Source organism: Aythya marila (genome assembly GCF_965140915.1).
Source record: "Aythya marila genome assembly, chromosome: 4".
In the NCBI taxonomy this organism is placed as follows: domain Eukaryota; kingdom Metazoa; phylum Chordata; class Aves; order Anseriformes; family Anatidae; genus Aythya; species Aythya marila.
The window spans coordinates 61415948-61432231 of NC_139045.1; the positions used below are offsets into that span (position 1 = coordinate 61415948).

The following is a 16284-nucleotide window of genomic DNA, read 5'->3' on the forward strand; positions in this document are numbered from 1 at the left end:
GATAGGAACAAACTGCTTTCAGATAGCCAGAGGCACGGGAGGGCCTCCCTCTCAACTCAGATGATCCCCAAGTGAGAGGCAATCACCAGAGGCTGTGCTGTCCCTGTGCCTCATCCTCGTGCCTTGCCCCTCTGGTCCCATCCCCACTCCCTGCTGGCAGGCATTAAACACCTTCTGACAGTAAATATTGCTGCAAGTTTCCATACATCCTCAATTCAGGCTAAGCCCCCACACCACCCCCATGGAGATGGCAGGGCCATACTCTTTCATTAATGCCTGGAGGCAGCTTCAAAAAGAAAAAATAAAAAAAAAAAAAAGTAAAAAGTAATAAGTTTGGGAAGGAAGAAGAACAGAATGAAAGATTAATTCTCTTTGGTTTGCTTAGTTCTTACGCTCACAGTTAAACATTCTGCAGAAATCCTTGTAAAATTATTCCATTTATTCTTGACTTCCACTTCATACAGAAATACCCCTCTCTTTTAGGAAGCAGCTTATTTTCATGTCCAGTCTGAGGTTAACTAGAACGTGAAACTGAATTAACAGCATTTGCCATTAGCGATTTTATTAGAGATCTTGATTTGACAGTCAACGTTTTATAGTACATCAGAAAAGGTACAAAAGTGAGGTTGAAGACAGACTCTTGACTTATAGTCAGAAATAGCCTATTTACAAGTATTAACGTATGTCTGAGTCAATGCATCTAAGCAGTTACATTGCAGAGTGCAAATAAAAATCATTTCAATTCATGTAAACATTATGGGCAAGGGCTTGGGTATGGTCAAGCTATGCCCAGTGCAGGCTCCTGTATTATAGAGCAAAGGTTTATCTAGAGGTGCTCCAAGTTATACTAGCTTGCGTGGTCACTAAAATACACGGCATCACAACCTTCTGCTTGTGAGTCACACACTGCAAGGCCTCACCTTTCACCTCAGCACCTGAGGTCAGGAGAGACTCCTTACTGCGGCAGCCTCTGGATGTTTGTGTCTATCCCAGTGGATGGCCAAGCTCTGGCCTGAGGGGCCCTTTATGAAAGCTGGGAGGCTCACACTTACTGCTATATTAAGAAAAGAATGCAACCTGAACCACAACTATGCTTCCAGTAGGGTTTCAATGGGAATGCCTGAGTCAGTCTTGCTATTTTCTCTCCCCAGCTACCCACCAGATGTGTTCTTACAGATGCTGGCAATGCTGAGCAGCTTCTGGTCTCCTCTTGGCTCAGCTCTGCTGTTTCCTCACCAGCCACTTAGTGTGGTGCCCATTAGAAGGTAAGAATTGCTTTATCTCTTCCATCATCTGCTTTGCCTGATCAGAGGTGCCACAGTCCCTGGGAGGAAGGGTCAGAGCCCTGCCTGGCTCCGCCTGGCTCCAGGGCATTGCCCAATAAATGAAACCTCCAACCTCCAGAGGCAGCTACAGGAGAAATCCCAGGCCTCCCTTATTGATTCCCCCGACCTGTACAAATCATTGGTGTCTATAACGCGTGCCACTGGGCAATAAATATTCCCTACTGGGGGATATTCCATGTGCTCCTGGCATTTCCCTTCCAGCCTTTCTGAGGCAGCACACTGATCACAGCAAGTTGTGTCTCCACTGGAAACTCTCTTTGTGCACTTCCCAGGGAGCCCTGCCCCGATGCTCTGCACACAATGGGAGCTGGACAAGAGGGAAGAAACCAGAACAAAGCTTCAGCCCTCAACCATCATACAAGTCCCTGGCCTTCCTGCAACAGTACGTTTGTTTGCTCATGTGTGTACAGGAATCACACGTAAGGTACCACCTCCTGCTACTTGGCTGTTAGTATCACAGCAAGGACTGCTGGTTATTGGCTCTGTACACCATAGCACTATTTGTCCCTCTAAGCTATGTAGCCACGTCTTTTCCAGTTTTACACACAGATAATAAAAAAATCAAATAGCGTGGAGCACACTGTTTCACGGAGTTTCCATGCTGCTGGGGCAAAGCCTGCAGTCCTCGTGGTCAGGATTACGTACACACTGAAGGAGCTGGACCGGCCTGGGATAAAACATAAAAATAAATATGTAGTCACCACATGCAAGTACTGTTATGTACTATATGCAACATGAAAGTCAAAGTGCATGTTACCTCTGTGTGTTATCAAGTAGATTCCTTAAGGTAACTTGTTTTAGACACTGCTGCAGAAAGGTAACTTTGTTTATAGTCATCGGGACAAGAGAAAGTGGCTATGAGGTGTAGTGAACTCACTGCATGCCAGCAGTGCTCTCATAGCAAAAATATATGATAAAGAAGATACCTTTCACCGGCTACGGAGTTGCTGCCATGCTGGAAGTTCATCATCCTGCTTACCCTGCAGTAGCCCCTGCTGATACCATGTACAGCTGTTGCTAAAAATATTATTTAGGATTAGATGTTTTGTTACAAGTACATCCAGGTTTTTGAGTTACTTGTGGAAAACACTGCTGACGCTGACAAAAACAAGAGGTAATTATCAGCATCAATTTCTATGTGGCACGAAATACCAGATGCTGAGCTGATACAGATGCACACAGTTCTGCCTGCAGAGATTTCAGAGGAATTATGCTAACTTGTCCTGTCCATCCTGAAGAGTTTTACTGCACATGTAAATTGCTTATTTTATTATTGCTCTCTATGCGAAATAATAATTTAAAAATTGTCCATGTTGCTCTACATAGTTGTTTATGCATCTGTTAGTTAAGTGCTGCCTAAAAGCTCTACTGCTTATTCTATCTTCAAAAGCGAGTTGTGAGTCTCAGCAACATACTCTTCATGAAGTGCTGAAGGTTTCTTTGTGTGCTGCGCCATGGGGGATCTAAGTTACCAAATATTTCTTCTTTCTCCCTGGTCCCTTAGCTTCTTTGAACTTAGGCTGAGATAGTTTGCATTTGCTTGCAAGTCCTGGAAGTATTTGTTAAAGACTGCAGTTACCCAAAGAGAAAGCAAGTCCATGAGCATCATGATTTGGCAGAAGTACATGCTACACCAGTGTTAGTTTTTTCACAATGTGCAAGAACCCATTAACCAGGTTCGGCAGTACATAAAAAAACAGGGATCTATCACTGCCTTCAAGAGAAAAATCCTAGCACCACGTAAGGTATTTGTAGGGCAAATGTCTCTTCCACATACAAACTTTCCCTTATTTAAAACCAATGTCATGAACTCACTTATTTATAGAAATGTTTGTTTACTTTGGAAGGGTTCTTATCGAAGTATGACTTTTTCATTCTGAAAAGCTGTTCTTAGCAGATAAGATAAGATTATAGAGCTTTATGAGTAAAACTGAACCCTGGCTGCTTTTTTAATGTCACTAAAGAACATTCTTTCTCTGTGTGAAGGTCTCTGAACCGACACAGAAGGATAAAGGTCCTCAGGCTTTTGTAACTCCTCAGCAGGCAGAGATTTCAGTCAGGTCAGAACTTGGACTGTTCTGCTTCCTGGACTCCTGTTTTTATCTCCTGACAGTGGGGAATCATACTATTTAATAATGCTTATCATGTCCCGTGTCTCACTCCCTGACAAAGTATCTGGATGGAAAGGAAGCTCCAACTATAGCAAAGGAAGTAAGGAAGGACCATCCTTGACACAGTGTGTTATCTGCATGCAGCCAGGAGGAAAGCTGCCTGCTTGGTTTTGATTATCCTAGGTAAAAGCCTGGTCAGATGACGATCTGTTGAAGGAGGCTGGATTGCTTCTTTTCTGAAGGCAGCTGAGCGTGCCCAACAGCAGTGACCTTCTGGAGTGCAGGGCAGAGAGCAAGCTCCAGCCGCAGCCAACAGGAGCTCTGCAGCACGAGTGGAAGGCCCTGAGAAGCACACAGCACACTGAAGAGGTGTGGTGGAAGCAAGAGGGGAGTCTGCTCTAGTTTGCTGTAAACCAGGAAACTGATATCAAGCAGAGATGGAGATGCAATATTAGTTTTATGTTAGCAAGCAGACACCAATGAGAATTACCTGTAATCGTCTTCACAGGTGATCGTGAAGTTTCTCTCTTCTAAGATGCGTTTTAACCTCTGTATGGAATGACCTGAGCATGACTCACTGGAGAGAAAAGTCTTCGTTACTTGTGTTCCTCAAGTGTGCAAGAAGCTCAGCTGAATTCAGTGCCAAGTCACTTTATTTCAGATAAGATTCTTAAAAAGCAGATATTAATCTTATTTGCTAATGTGCTGTGAAGCCCATATTGGTGTGTGGTGCTTTGACTGCCATTGGGCATTTGCCTGTAGGAACTATTTGACGTTCAGTTGTGTAACTTATACAAAAAGATTTTTCAGGAAGCTATCTATGGGAAGTAATTCAGAACCATTCACAAGTTCAGTGTACTCTGGAACTGCTCCAGAGGTGCTGGTGGCCTCCATCAACAGGAACGTGCCATAAGGCTCATTCAAATCTGTGGAAGGACAAAGGGATCGAGTCCTCTGTGCAATAGAGACAAAGCCAATCACAAAATCCAGAAGCTATTTCCTGAGTAGGACATAAGATCAGTGGAAACAGACAAAAAACGTGGGAGGAAGCAGGATATGGTCTCCTGTTTGTTTGGCTCAGTGCGCTGGATACTGCTACTCCGTTTAGAGAAGCGTCTGTTTCAACTCCTTTTCCATTTGTAGGAACCCAGATTTGGTTATTTCTGTTTTGCCCAGCTAATGGTGTTTTGTGAAGCTTCTAGCAATGTCATACCTTGGAGATCTTTATCTTAATTTGCTTGCAATAGCCCAAGGGGCCCTCAAGTTGCAGGGAGAGGATTGCCAAATGTCAGAGACACAGAGAGCTACTGCAAAAGGCTTGTTACCCTGGGCAAAAAATCATCTCTTGCTCCAGAGTATGGGACACAAACATATTAGGACAATAATACAATACTGGGACAAATCAAGGACTGTTCCTAACACATGGCATCAGTGGAAAGCAGAGCCAGCTTTTTCCTTGTTCACAAGACTTAGCATATCTTATCAGTGATTCAACACGAGATACAATCTGAAGATAAGAGGAATAAAATATTCTTGGAGTTACCCTTCCTCTTCCTTGGAAGTAAGTTGACAATAAACTGTTGTGAACTTGGCACAGGAGGAGGATGTGTCAGGAGGGCTGGCAGGGCACCAGCTTGTTGAAGCTGTTGAGAAGCAGGAATGTGATAGCTTTGCTGACGCTGGGAAATCATGGCAAAAAGGATCAAGTGCCATGTACAGGGGAACTCATGCACAGATTACATATACTTTTCTTCAGCAAAACTCTGTGCAGGGGGTCATCAGAATGGGACACCAGAATATGTCTGGCATGCTGAGCACATGGTAGACGCGTGCCTCTGACAGACACATCAGGTTGTTTGGCAGAGAAACAATCCTGGTGTCTGTGCTTTTATTAGGGGAGGGCTTTCAACGCTGGAGCTGGCACTGTCTGAGAGTGAGACTGCCTGAGCATGGGGCTCTGCGGGGTCCATACTCGTTCCTGAGACCACCACAGGCTCCTTCCTGAAAACATTTTCTCAAAACTGGTGCCTCTGGCATGTGGGGTTAACAGAAGAAACCATAGCAGTGCATTATAACCATGTGAACCACAGAACCATGAAGACAGTCAAAGGCACTGAACCTCATGCTCAGTGCTTGAAATGTGACAGCTCTGCAAGGAATCTGAACAGGATGAAAAAGGTCACTCAGAAAGGCTCAGATGTGATTTGAGGTCATTGGTCTGGTATCAGTAATTCGATAATAAGTGTTTCAACTACAGATTTATTATTAAAAATGACAATCACAGAATCATTTAGGTTGGAGGGGATGACTTGAGATCATCTAGTGCAACCACTGTCAGCTTGAACAAGTTGCCCAGGACCCAGCTGGGTTTTGAGTATGTCCACGGATGGAGACTCTGTAACCTCTCTGGGCAAGCTGTTCCAGTGTTTGAAATTACTTTGTCAAAATGGCTCTGGTCACCTGATTAGCATATTTATACTATTTCTGTGGGGAAAAAAAAAAAAAAAAAAAAAAGTAGGAAAAAAAAAGGTATCTTCCAGCTGTTCACCCTTGTAAATTTAACCTGCTCCATGCCTTAAGTGCTGCACCTATAATAATGGTCTGTAGAGCTCAGTGGATTTGGAGTAATATGGAGTTATGGAACTTAAATGTCATGGAACTGTTTTAAAGCAAGAATATAATTGTATCTTAGATGTAAGTGACCAGCTGTAACTGTGAAAATACAAAAGAAAACAACACTAAAGGTTTTATTCTTTCCTGTAAAGCAAGCAGCTAGGAGACTGAATGCAAAGCAGTTTTTCTGAGCAGGTTTAAGACAGTGTCACTGTTAGACAGACAGTCACTCACCCCTAGTCATTTTGTATTAGTGTGGTTTACCTTTGGGGTCCACCGATGTCATGCATAAGCCAAATCTGTATTTCAGAGACTTTATCTGGATTTAAGTTAAAGATCTCAATACTTCCAAAAATGCTGTAAGAATGGGACATGAAACATTCTTAGTTAGCTAAGTAAGAAGTTCAGAGTACGTTCCCCAACTACCACCACTTAGTGCTGCTGTCATCCCCAGTGAAAGAATGTTGTATTTTTACTGGATTTTCATAAACTATTTAATTGTTTTCCCCAATTTCTCCCCATTTTTATTTCACTTTCATGAGATCTTCTGAAACTGTCTGCAGACAGAAACAAGCTAAAGTTTTTCTGTCTTCAGTGTCTTTTCTCCTGTTAGTTTTATTGACTACGGGTTTGGTTTGGTGCATGGAAAATAAATGTGGCTGTTGTCCTGACCAGCATAGCCTTCATCTTTCTATATTATTCAAGACTACACTTCCTTCAGCTAACACGAGGAAGCAGTCTGGAGAGGAAAATCCCAGTCAGATCACAAGCAGCTAGAAGTGTGTCACTCCTATGAGTGTACAAACTCAGATTTAAAATGTAATAAAGCTACTTTGTGCAGTAAGATCATACTGGAGATCTGACCCATATATCCTCAGAAGGATTTTGGTTAGAGACATTGTATAGAAGGAGTTAAGTGAATAAGCTCTACAACCAATGGCTTAGATCCCTATATAAATTCACCAAAATCCCACCTGCACTAGGACTTACTGACAAAGATCTGCTGACCAGCATGCATGCCCAAGAGAAATGTGGATGCCGAGTAACTACCTGCTGCTTCTGAAAGCTCCGGCTTCTATCGATCCATTAAGCATCACCTGAACCACACCACATGCTGCTTCTGCAAACTAAACAGAACAAATGGATATTACAATCTGGCATTGCAGGCAGTGCCACATCAAAATTCTTAGCTAGTAGAGAGTAGTCTAACTTCTTCGATGTCATCAGAACGAACTGACACGAGTAGAGGATCTGGCCAAGGTTCTTACATATGTCCATGCAAACACAAGCCTCTAAACACTACGGCAATACTGCCATAAAGCTGCATTAACCAGGCATAAATTGGCAATCCGAGCTTGCATGGGACGGTACAACAACTTTGCTGCCACAATTTTCAGTTTTTAAGGAGGGATGCAGTTTTCCAGACCACTGGCAGCTGCAGCTGTCTGACGGGGCTGCTTGTTCCCTCAGCAATGTGCAGAAAGCCTCAGGCTGCCTTAACTCGAGCATTGAGGATGAGCCAGAACAGAGCTACCGCAAGTTTAAGGACATGCAAAGCATGCAGTACTTGTTGCTCTGTGACTCACACTCTGTGTGCTTTTGCGGCTTGGGATTTTTCCCTACAGTGGTTTTAGTAAAGCTCATCACCAAGGTTTGTTTGATTTTTAAATTACTGGATCATCTAATCACTGTTCTTTCATTCTTTAAAACTTGTGTCCAAATATTTTAAGACTATTAGATTACAACATAAAGAACCCACAGTACTCCAGATACATAATCCATTGGTGGAATAAATTAATTTTTAAAAGCTTAATATAGAATGACTGTTCTTATCAAATCCTCCAATTCTTCTTACTTATAAACAATGTGGCTCAAACCCAGCTCTCAAGAGTTACAGAAGAGTTTAATTATGTGTACTTTTCCAATGTAATAAGTATGAGTTTCAGCAGATCTTAAATTTATTTGGAGTAGAAAGCTTGTAGTTGAGCAAGCCTGACTCTGTATGGTGGTTTTTCCCTCCCAGACTCTGGAACTGTACATCAAAACTGTTTTGAGCTTGGAAAATTTAAGTACACTAGTTTACCTAGAAAACAATATTTTACAGTGAGTAGACTTTTTCTTATGTACATGAGAGCTGAAGAATACATTGAGCTTGTTCTGCACCTGGAAAGTCAGCTATTAATAGTCATATCAAGGCTAAAATCTTCTGAGACATGTAAAATTAAACTGATCCAGGAGAATATTCTTTTTTCTGGCAGGTGTGAAATGAGCACTCTGTAAAGTGCTGATTCAACAAAGCCAGGCAAACTGCTTAACTCAGACTAGCAAGGTCTCATGCATGTGACTGGAGCTGGCACGTGCATATGGATGGGCACAGTACAGGAACCTTGGACAGTAACACTGTGGGAAGATGTCCTCTTCAGGCTTATGCTGGGAAAGTGCAAGGGGACTCTTGGCCACTTGGCATACTCCTGTGCCAATCTGGGAGCTGCTCTCAACACTAACAAGCTCTAAGATATTGTATTTTAGCAGTTTGGGCCCTGTGATTTAATTGAGAGGGTTAGCATTATTACCGTAAGTCTTATTTGTAAAGCTCCAGCTGTCTGCCACGCATTGTTCCAGACACTGGCATACAGCCTCTGTCCACAATAAGAATGCCCAAACTCTGATGACAACTCCGGTCCAACTTATATAAAATATGGGACCTTGGAAATACAGATTTCCAAACCTACACTTTCTGGCACCTAATGCTAAAGTTCCTTTGAACTTTTAGTATTCCACTTTTTAAGTCCAATCTGCAAACTCAGATTTTTGACAGTGCCAGCAAGTTAGTGCCTTTCAACATCCTCAGGCTAGGGGAGGTTTATTCTAGATCTTACCCTCTTGGAAGCTGTTTTCCAGAATACAGAGCCAGGGTTGCTCTCACATTCACTCCGTTTTGGACAAGATTCGTAGTTGATTCCTGAGAAAAAGTACAATTATTTATAGAATAGCTAAGACTAGAGTGAGTATTGTTATGACATTAATACAGCTTTGAAAGATTTGCCCCTGGTCAAAGCAAGATGGCTACATGAGGAAATGGCTCTAGAAGGAAAGAAAATTTGCATGTGTCCGACGGTCTTCCTCTTTACTCACACGTCTCAGTGAGACAGCTGGAGGCGCAGTATGCAAATAATTCTCAGAAATCTGAGCAAGGAAAACAATTTCTACACATGACAAACAGGTTGGCTCTTTGCAAATACTTTCCGATCATGTTGAAAAATTAAAATTTGCCCAACTTTTCCTGTAATTCCAGCCCAGTTTAGAACTTGCTAAGCCTGAACCAGGAATCGTGTGGGCAGCAGAAAGCCAGGGTCCCTCCATACTACCCCATCACTGTGACTAGCCTATGGCCAGGACCCCTTTGAATGGGATTCTTATTTTGCAGTTTGTCCTATTGAATTTTAAAATAAAATTAAAAAAAAAATAAAAAGCTTTTAAAATAAATTATAAGAAAAGACAATGTGAAAAGGGACTGTGTCTAAGTCTAGATATACAAGAGAAAAGAATAATCTAGAATTCTAGTACTCATATTAGGTTTGCAAAAAATAGGACTTGTTACCTGGGGCCGAAGGGTCTCCACACCACGAAACACCATCAAACATATAACCCAGCAAGGTGTCCTCCAAGGTTAGGAAACTGTGACTGGATTTTGTGTAACGATGCGCGAGGTCGTTTGTCTTGCTCCAAAACAGTGACTGTGAAATAAGTTACAATGAGCAATGAGTGATACTTATACTAGAGCTGGTCAGGACATTTTCCTGGAGAAAAACAAGAAGTTTTCATGTTAGTGATGGAGTTTTATTTTTTTACTGAAATGCTGCAAGTTCCCATTAGTGGGTCAGTTCTTCTTTCTGCACTCCTTGCTCCCATTTCCAAAATTTTGAGGGTAGTTATTTTTCATGGAAATGGATGTGCTCAACCTCAAAAGTATTCTGAAATAGAAGTTCTGAGTAGTTCACATAGCATATATATGCAATTTGTTGTGGGCTTCTGAACTACAGATGGAAGAGCAGATTTTTGGAAGCAGCATCTCTCTACCAGCAGGGTTGTGTGCTCCTTACAGAGAACACGGATTAAGCTCTGTAGCCTAACCGGGATGACCCTGGCAAAAATATCAGTCTTGTCAACCTACAAACATCCCCAGTTACTACAGAAAAGATCCATTGCTCGGAGCACTGAGCAGACATGTTGTTTCACAGCAATCCCCCTTGTGTAGCCTGCCCAGAGCCGTGTCATTACCTTGTTGCAGGGTATGGGATGACTTGCCAACTCCATTAAAGGCTGATAATCTTCTGCGGTAGTGTTACAGGGATTCTTGTAAATGAACGTATATTTTAACGATTCCCATATTTTTAGGCAATCCGTATCTCTGCTGAAATATAAAAACATGGTTAATTAGTATTTATGAGTATTTATGATCGTGAAAGGATCTCTTGTTGCATTTAAACACTATGGACAGATTTTAAAAGAGTTCTGATCATGCTCAGGCATCACCATGTATATTATGCATTAAAAAGTAGAGTATCTTCAGTGAATTGAACGTAAACCGAGGAATAAGCAGTTGTAAAACATCTCTCCCCTGCATTTTGTATTACTGACTATTGCAATACCTGAATGCTTTCTGTGTTTTTGCCCCTTAAGAGAGTGGTGCTAATAACTAGGAGATCAAATTTCTTGATTATTCATACTAAATCATGAGACGAATGTGGCAGTATATAGCAAAATGTGCCTATGAGCTTCCCTGCTGAGTATTTGACCCTACCAAAACAGTATCTAAAGTTTTATCTAAAACATAAGAAGAGGTCTGGGTATTTTGGACCTGGTATTTTCAGTCATGGGGAGCTTGCACCTATGGACTCTACTGGAACCACTGGTGATTTGCACATGTATAGGTGAGATCTGCTAGATCCTCCAGTGGATTTTTTTCAGTCTCTTTGTGATGTTCCACTGTGTTACCAGATCTGCTCTTTCTATTCTCCCTGGTGTGAACCAGGAATCCCCCTGAATTTACATGGGAAGAACCAGTGCATGCCAGGACACAACCACCACACCTCGGTCTACATTAACTTCTTAGCATGTTGCTTCACCAGCCCTGGAAATAAAGCGTGTCTCTGCGATGGAAACAGAGCTCCTTTTGTAACACTGAGAGGAAATTGGCTGTACACTGCTGACAAGAAGTCCCCTCTCAGCACCGAAGTAGCTCCACACTCCCTTGAAGCTGTAGCATCTAAGGCGTGGGACTGCTCAGGACATCTGCTTTCTTGTGCTTGTAGGAACGAATGAAAACTTTAGTTTAAGATTTTTAGGTAATTTCTAACTATTGTCTGCCTACTATGTGTTTTCCAGGCTGTGCCCATGGGTACAGGTCGTGCTGCTGCAAATTCAGGCCCATTTTGAAAGCCAGCCCCTGGGAGTGACAGCCACCCAGCCATTCTGCAGCTCTCTTCCCTGTTCTTACTGTAAATTCCAGAAGTTGACTGCATCATCCTGCTGTCAGCATGCTTGAATGGAGCTGTTCTGGCTACCCGAGACTCATCCTCTCTTTCTTCACTATTTGTACCCAGCTCCCAGGGTGTTCCCACTGAAAGCTGGCTGCACAATGGCCTTTGTCTGTTGTGCAGACACAGATGTCTTGCAAAAGTAGCAGGGATCAGTTAGTAGGTGACACACAGCTGCAGGCTTCATTTCCTGCTGGCATTCGGGTAACAGGTAGGATGTGGAATTTGATTAGTCTTATAAATAGTCCTGAAGGGATTAAAAGAATAGTTTGGTGGCGGTTCATTGAGGATTTCAGAGTATTTTACAAGTTAATCGTCACTACAGTTGTGTGAACTCATTCCCACTGCTTAACTTGACCCCGATTGCCATTGAGTGCCTATTTGAGCATCGGAGGGGTGAAGGAAAGCAGGCAGCTGAGCCTAGCCTGTGGGACCCAGAACCCCTTCTCAGCTCCCAGCCCTTTCCTTGCTGTGCTGGGATGTGTCTGCATGTCAATGCTCTTCCTCCCTAAACCTTATGGAGAAGAAACATCACACACACGGAAGGTCAGAGGCTTTTTGGATGTGTCCAGAAGAGCTACAGCACCACCTCACAGTGGCAATGCCTCTCCTAGACTTGCAGCGGGGGCCTGGGCCAGTATCACACCAGCAATGACCACAAAGGGCCCACAAGGATCCACAGCAAGGTGTGAAATCTGACAGATAAAGCAGTGCTACGAGCCACAGCTGGTCACCTGGCCATTTATTCTTTCATACAGCAAAGTTTTGCAAGCTGGGTTTCAGTAGACAAAATATTTCTCAAACAACCACAAGAAACCCTGGGTTTGATCCCAAAGGCAGAGAGGCAAATGACAGATACATTACAGAGCATTTCTGCTCCTGGCTCTAGTGATGACCACGAGAAGCACGAAGCAATAACCATGGAGGTGATGCTCGATCCAGCCCAGACAGCTTGCTGAGCCCCGAGCCTGAAGCACGGCTTTCCCAGCACTGCAGCCCCCCGAGCTCAGCACTTGGTGCCGAGCGTGGCTGCCTCAATGGCTGGGAGAAGGGCGTAACAACAAACCTGGCAGAGCTGAGCAAAGCTATGTGTAACGGCACAGCGGTGGCAGGGCTCAGCCTTCACATGAGGGAAGCTCTTCTGCAGCTGGTAGTGAACGGTAAGGCATGAAAGGGACTTTTATATAAACTCAACCAGTTCAGCTTTGCTTTGCAAGTCACACCATGCAACTCCCAAGTAAAAAAAAAAAAAAAAAACACACACAAAACTACAAAACCTAAAGAGTATTTTGTTTTCACTACCCTTGCACATCACCGTATGTATTTTTACATCTGAATAAAAATAAGTGATTGGTTTGCTTTTGGAAGGCCATTTCTCATACAAAATACATAGAACCTGTACGTAAACATGTATACCAAATACAGGTTTTACCTCGCATCTCAAGAGTTTTGACTACACAGAGTTTTGGCTTTGTCTGATACACAACAGGCACTGAGAGAGCTTTATGATTTGTTAATCCCAGCTCCAGGAAGAGATGGAATTCCTTCCAGCCTCACTGCTGATAAAGACGAGAGAAATAAAAGACAGAAAACGTGTGCCTGGAGTATGGTACTTAACTCCACTTAACTGAGAAAAGAGGCGGGCAAGTGTTCAGGCTTGACACAGCAAAAGATGTTGAGATGCTCCTGTGATGCCTGGTGTCGTGGGGAACTGGCACGTACCTGGGCTGAAATCTACTGAACTTGCACTTTCAGGTGGAGCAGAAAAAGGAAAACCTCAGAAAGTGATGGCTGTGATAGGATGTGACAGGGCTGCTTAGGAATTTTCTAAGCATTTTCTTTATCAGGAAAGTCCTGATCCAGCACATCTAAGACTATCATGTCAGTGATACCCTCACTGGGAAGCTCTCTCAATGGATTCATTTCCTTTTCTGTCTGCTAAAGAAGAAAGGAAGGGTGAGTGCAAGCACCAGGAGCCCGTGGGGAACGTGCTCATGTACCACCCTGCTGCAGGACTCACGTGCTTTTTCTGTTTTGGGAGGTTTTTTGTGTGTTTTGGATTGCATTTTTATTAATTCTGCATCAAGCAAATATCCTATCTTTATGTATTTATGTTTGTGTAATGAATTTCTTCCCTCAAGGCCAACTTTGTTTATACTGAATTTTTTAAGGCCTTTATTCTGTGACAGAATCCGAAAAATTTAAGCTGAGTTCAGTAACAGATAAAATAAATATAGGATAATTGTATGTGTATTTTTCCCCAAATTTTTAAAATGAATATAGCTTGGGAAATGCTGGTAAATGTGAAATAATAATAATTAACAGGGAACACCATGAAAGGTGCTGTGAGCTCAGGAACTGCCCCTGTAGCCCTTTCTCTGGAAAGCAGGGACTGCAGAACTGGGCCTTGGGAGCTTTTGCAGGCGAGGGTCTGCATCCTGTACTGAGTACAGCAAGAAACGAGAGCTGAGGTACCAATGCACAACACCATTATAGCTCCATTTCCTTCTAAAATCCTAATGTTATGTATATGGCAAAGCATATCCTGCATTTTCCTTGTATTTGGGTAGAAGCTGCATTTTCTTCCAATGAATTTGAGTATTTCTATCCATTTACTTTTTTTATGAACACCATATTAATTTATCAAAAGGAAGCTGGGGCCAAGAATATTTCCATTAGCAGCTGTCCCAGCAGCCAAACTTTAATGTGTGTATTATAAAACTGGACAGCTTCTGCATCACTGTCTCCTGCATGTAAGTACATCGGCCTGGCTAACCTTGAGAGAGCACTCTTGCACTTAAAGGAATAGGATGGCATCAAGAAATCTCAATTAATATAGAACTTTTATTTTCTTTACTGTGCAATTGTATTTTACATTGTTTTTTAACTGGATATGACAGAGCAAATTCATCTGCAATTGAAATTGATTTAACTGGTGTAATAACAGGGGTGAGTTTCATCCCTGGTGACTTCAGTTAGAGCACGAACAACATCTCGTTTTCAGTTCAGCACTGGATGCTAAAAACATCCTATGAAGGGCAGTGTTTCCTTGAGCTGTGTTGCCCCCAGTTTTTCACTCAAAAATTCGAGAGAGGTGCTTAAAGTGCAAGACCCATATTAAATTTCCAAGTGGAAATGATTCGCAGGCATTGCTCTGGAGAACTCAGTCAGTTCAGCCCACATTCTCCAAACCTCCTACCAAGCATGAGCAGCTTCCCTGGTGGGACACGGTCTCCCATGCGGTCAGAGGTGCCTCCCTAAGGTCCTGAGCTTCCTTTCTAACACAGAACGATGTCCTCAGGCCATAAACTGAGATTTTAATTCTGGTCTCTGTGGTGAGGCTCTGAAGGTAGAGCTGGAAAATGTCCCCAGCGGTCCTTTCTATTACCGGTCTTTGCAGGAATGACACCTCACAGGCCAGGTAATTGGTGGTTGCAATTTGCAAAGCTGGTCTGGGAGGCTCTGGCGAGTCCAGCTGGGTCTCACCTCTGGCTCCGTGTGGCCTTGTGTGTGCCCTCACCCCAGAGCCCTCCTCATTTGCTACCACTGCCAGCTAAAATAATAATGCGGGTATGCACCTGAGTGCTTAGAAACTTGGCTCTTTAACAAGTCAGTGAGAAGTTGTGGTTGTAACAAAGCTCCTGAACTCCATCAGAACGGTCCACACCGTGCTCCAAGTGTAAGGTATCATCTTCACCTGTGAAAGACTGAAACCCAGGTGTTTCAGAAGGAGACTGCACACCTATGGAACTAAATGCAGTATTTCTGCATCAGACTTTGCCTACTTATCTGTTTCCCTGCCTCTTTTAGGTGACTTGCAGCAGCTGGAGACGGCATGCAATTTATATGTTTATATTCAGTTTATTTTATCATGTGAGCTTATGAGTAGCTATGCCTACGTGGTCAGAAATCATGCAAAATATGCCTTTGTCATGTATGTCAGGCCTGTGTAACCCTGAATCCTTTTGCTTCTTTTTTTTTTTTTTTTTCCCCTAAATATTTTAGGGCTGCCCCTTCCCTTCCTGCAGCCTCACCGTGTCCCACATTTTTGGAGTCGCTGCAAATCCCAGCCCAGGCAGCTGTGGTTGGACTCTCCTGCACACAGCCTCCTGCAGACAAGGAGCTGAGGCAGGGTGCACACTGCCATCCAGCGGGAGAACTCGGTGGACTCTCCGGAGCAGCTCCATCCAACTGGGCACATCTGCAGATGCCTGAGCCAGAAAACAGGTACGTGCATACATCGGATCAGATTCCTTACTCCTGTTCGAGCATCTAAAGTCTCCCAGCAGATATCTTGGTGCTAAAAATTAGGCAAATGGGAATTGTGAGAGGTCAGCCCATGTGCTGTCAGAGCTGGGGATGCGAGGAGGCTACCACCTGCTGCTTTTCGCACTGGGATAACACCAAAGGGGAAAAATTACCACGGGAAAGAATGAAGGAAAAAATCATGGCAGAGCTACCAACCTCAAAGCTTTCAATGACCACTAGCATCCCACTGCCCACTCAGCTTAATTATAATTGTCTGTCACCAAAATGTTGACAGTAATTGCTGTTTTTTAATATGAGAATGACAAAAGGTGGTTTTTTTGTTTGTTTGTTTGTTTGTTGCTCTCTGTTAATTAAACAGCCCAAAAGCTGGTAAAGAAAGCAATGCAGAAACTGCCTGGAGATAGA

At 43.1% G+C, this 16284-nt stretch overlaps 1 protein-coding gene across 3 annotated transcripts in view; it reads right to left on the reverse strand.

Annotated features, from left to right (window-relative positions):
• Positions 1-450: 450 nt before the first annotated feature.
• The window catches only part of BST1 (bone marrow stromal cell antigen 1), a 52929-nt gene continuing 37095 nt past the window's right edge, over positions 451-16284 (reverse strand). The window contains exons 9-15 of one of the 3 annotated variants that reach the window (XM_082758530.1): positions 10352-10484; positions 9672-9807; positions 8950-9032; positions 7121-7197; positions 6335-6427; positions 3948-4034; positions 451-2013 (exon numbers count right to left, since the gene is read on the reverse strand). In XM_082758530.1, coding sequence (XP_082614656.1) covers positions 1932-2013; positions 3948-4034; positions 6335-6427; positions 7121-7197; positions 8950-9032; positions 9672-9807; positions 10352-10484 — 691 coding nt within the window. In that variant the 3' untranslated portion in view covers positions 451-1931. Of the gene's footprint in view, positions 2014-3947; positions 4035-6304; positions 6428-7120; positions 7198-8949; positions 9033-9671; positions 9808-10351; positions 10485-16284 lie in introns of those variants that run through there. The other 2 variants (XM_082758531.1, XM_082758532.1) reach the window with 2 other exon arrangements.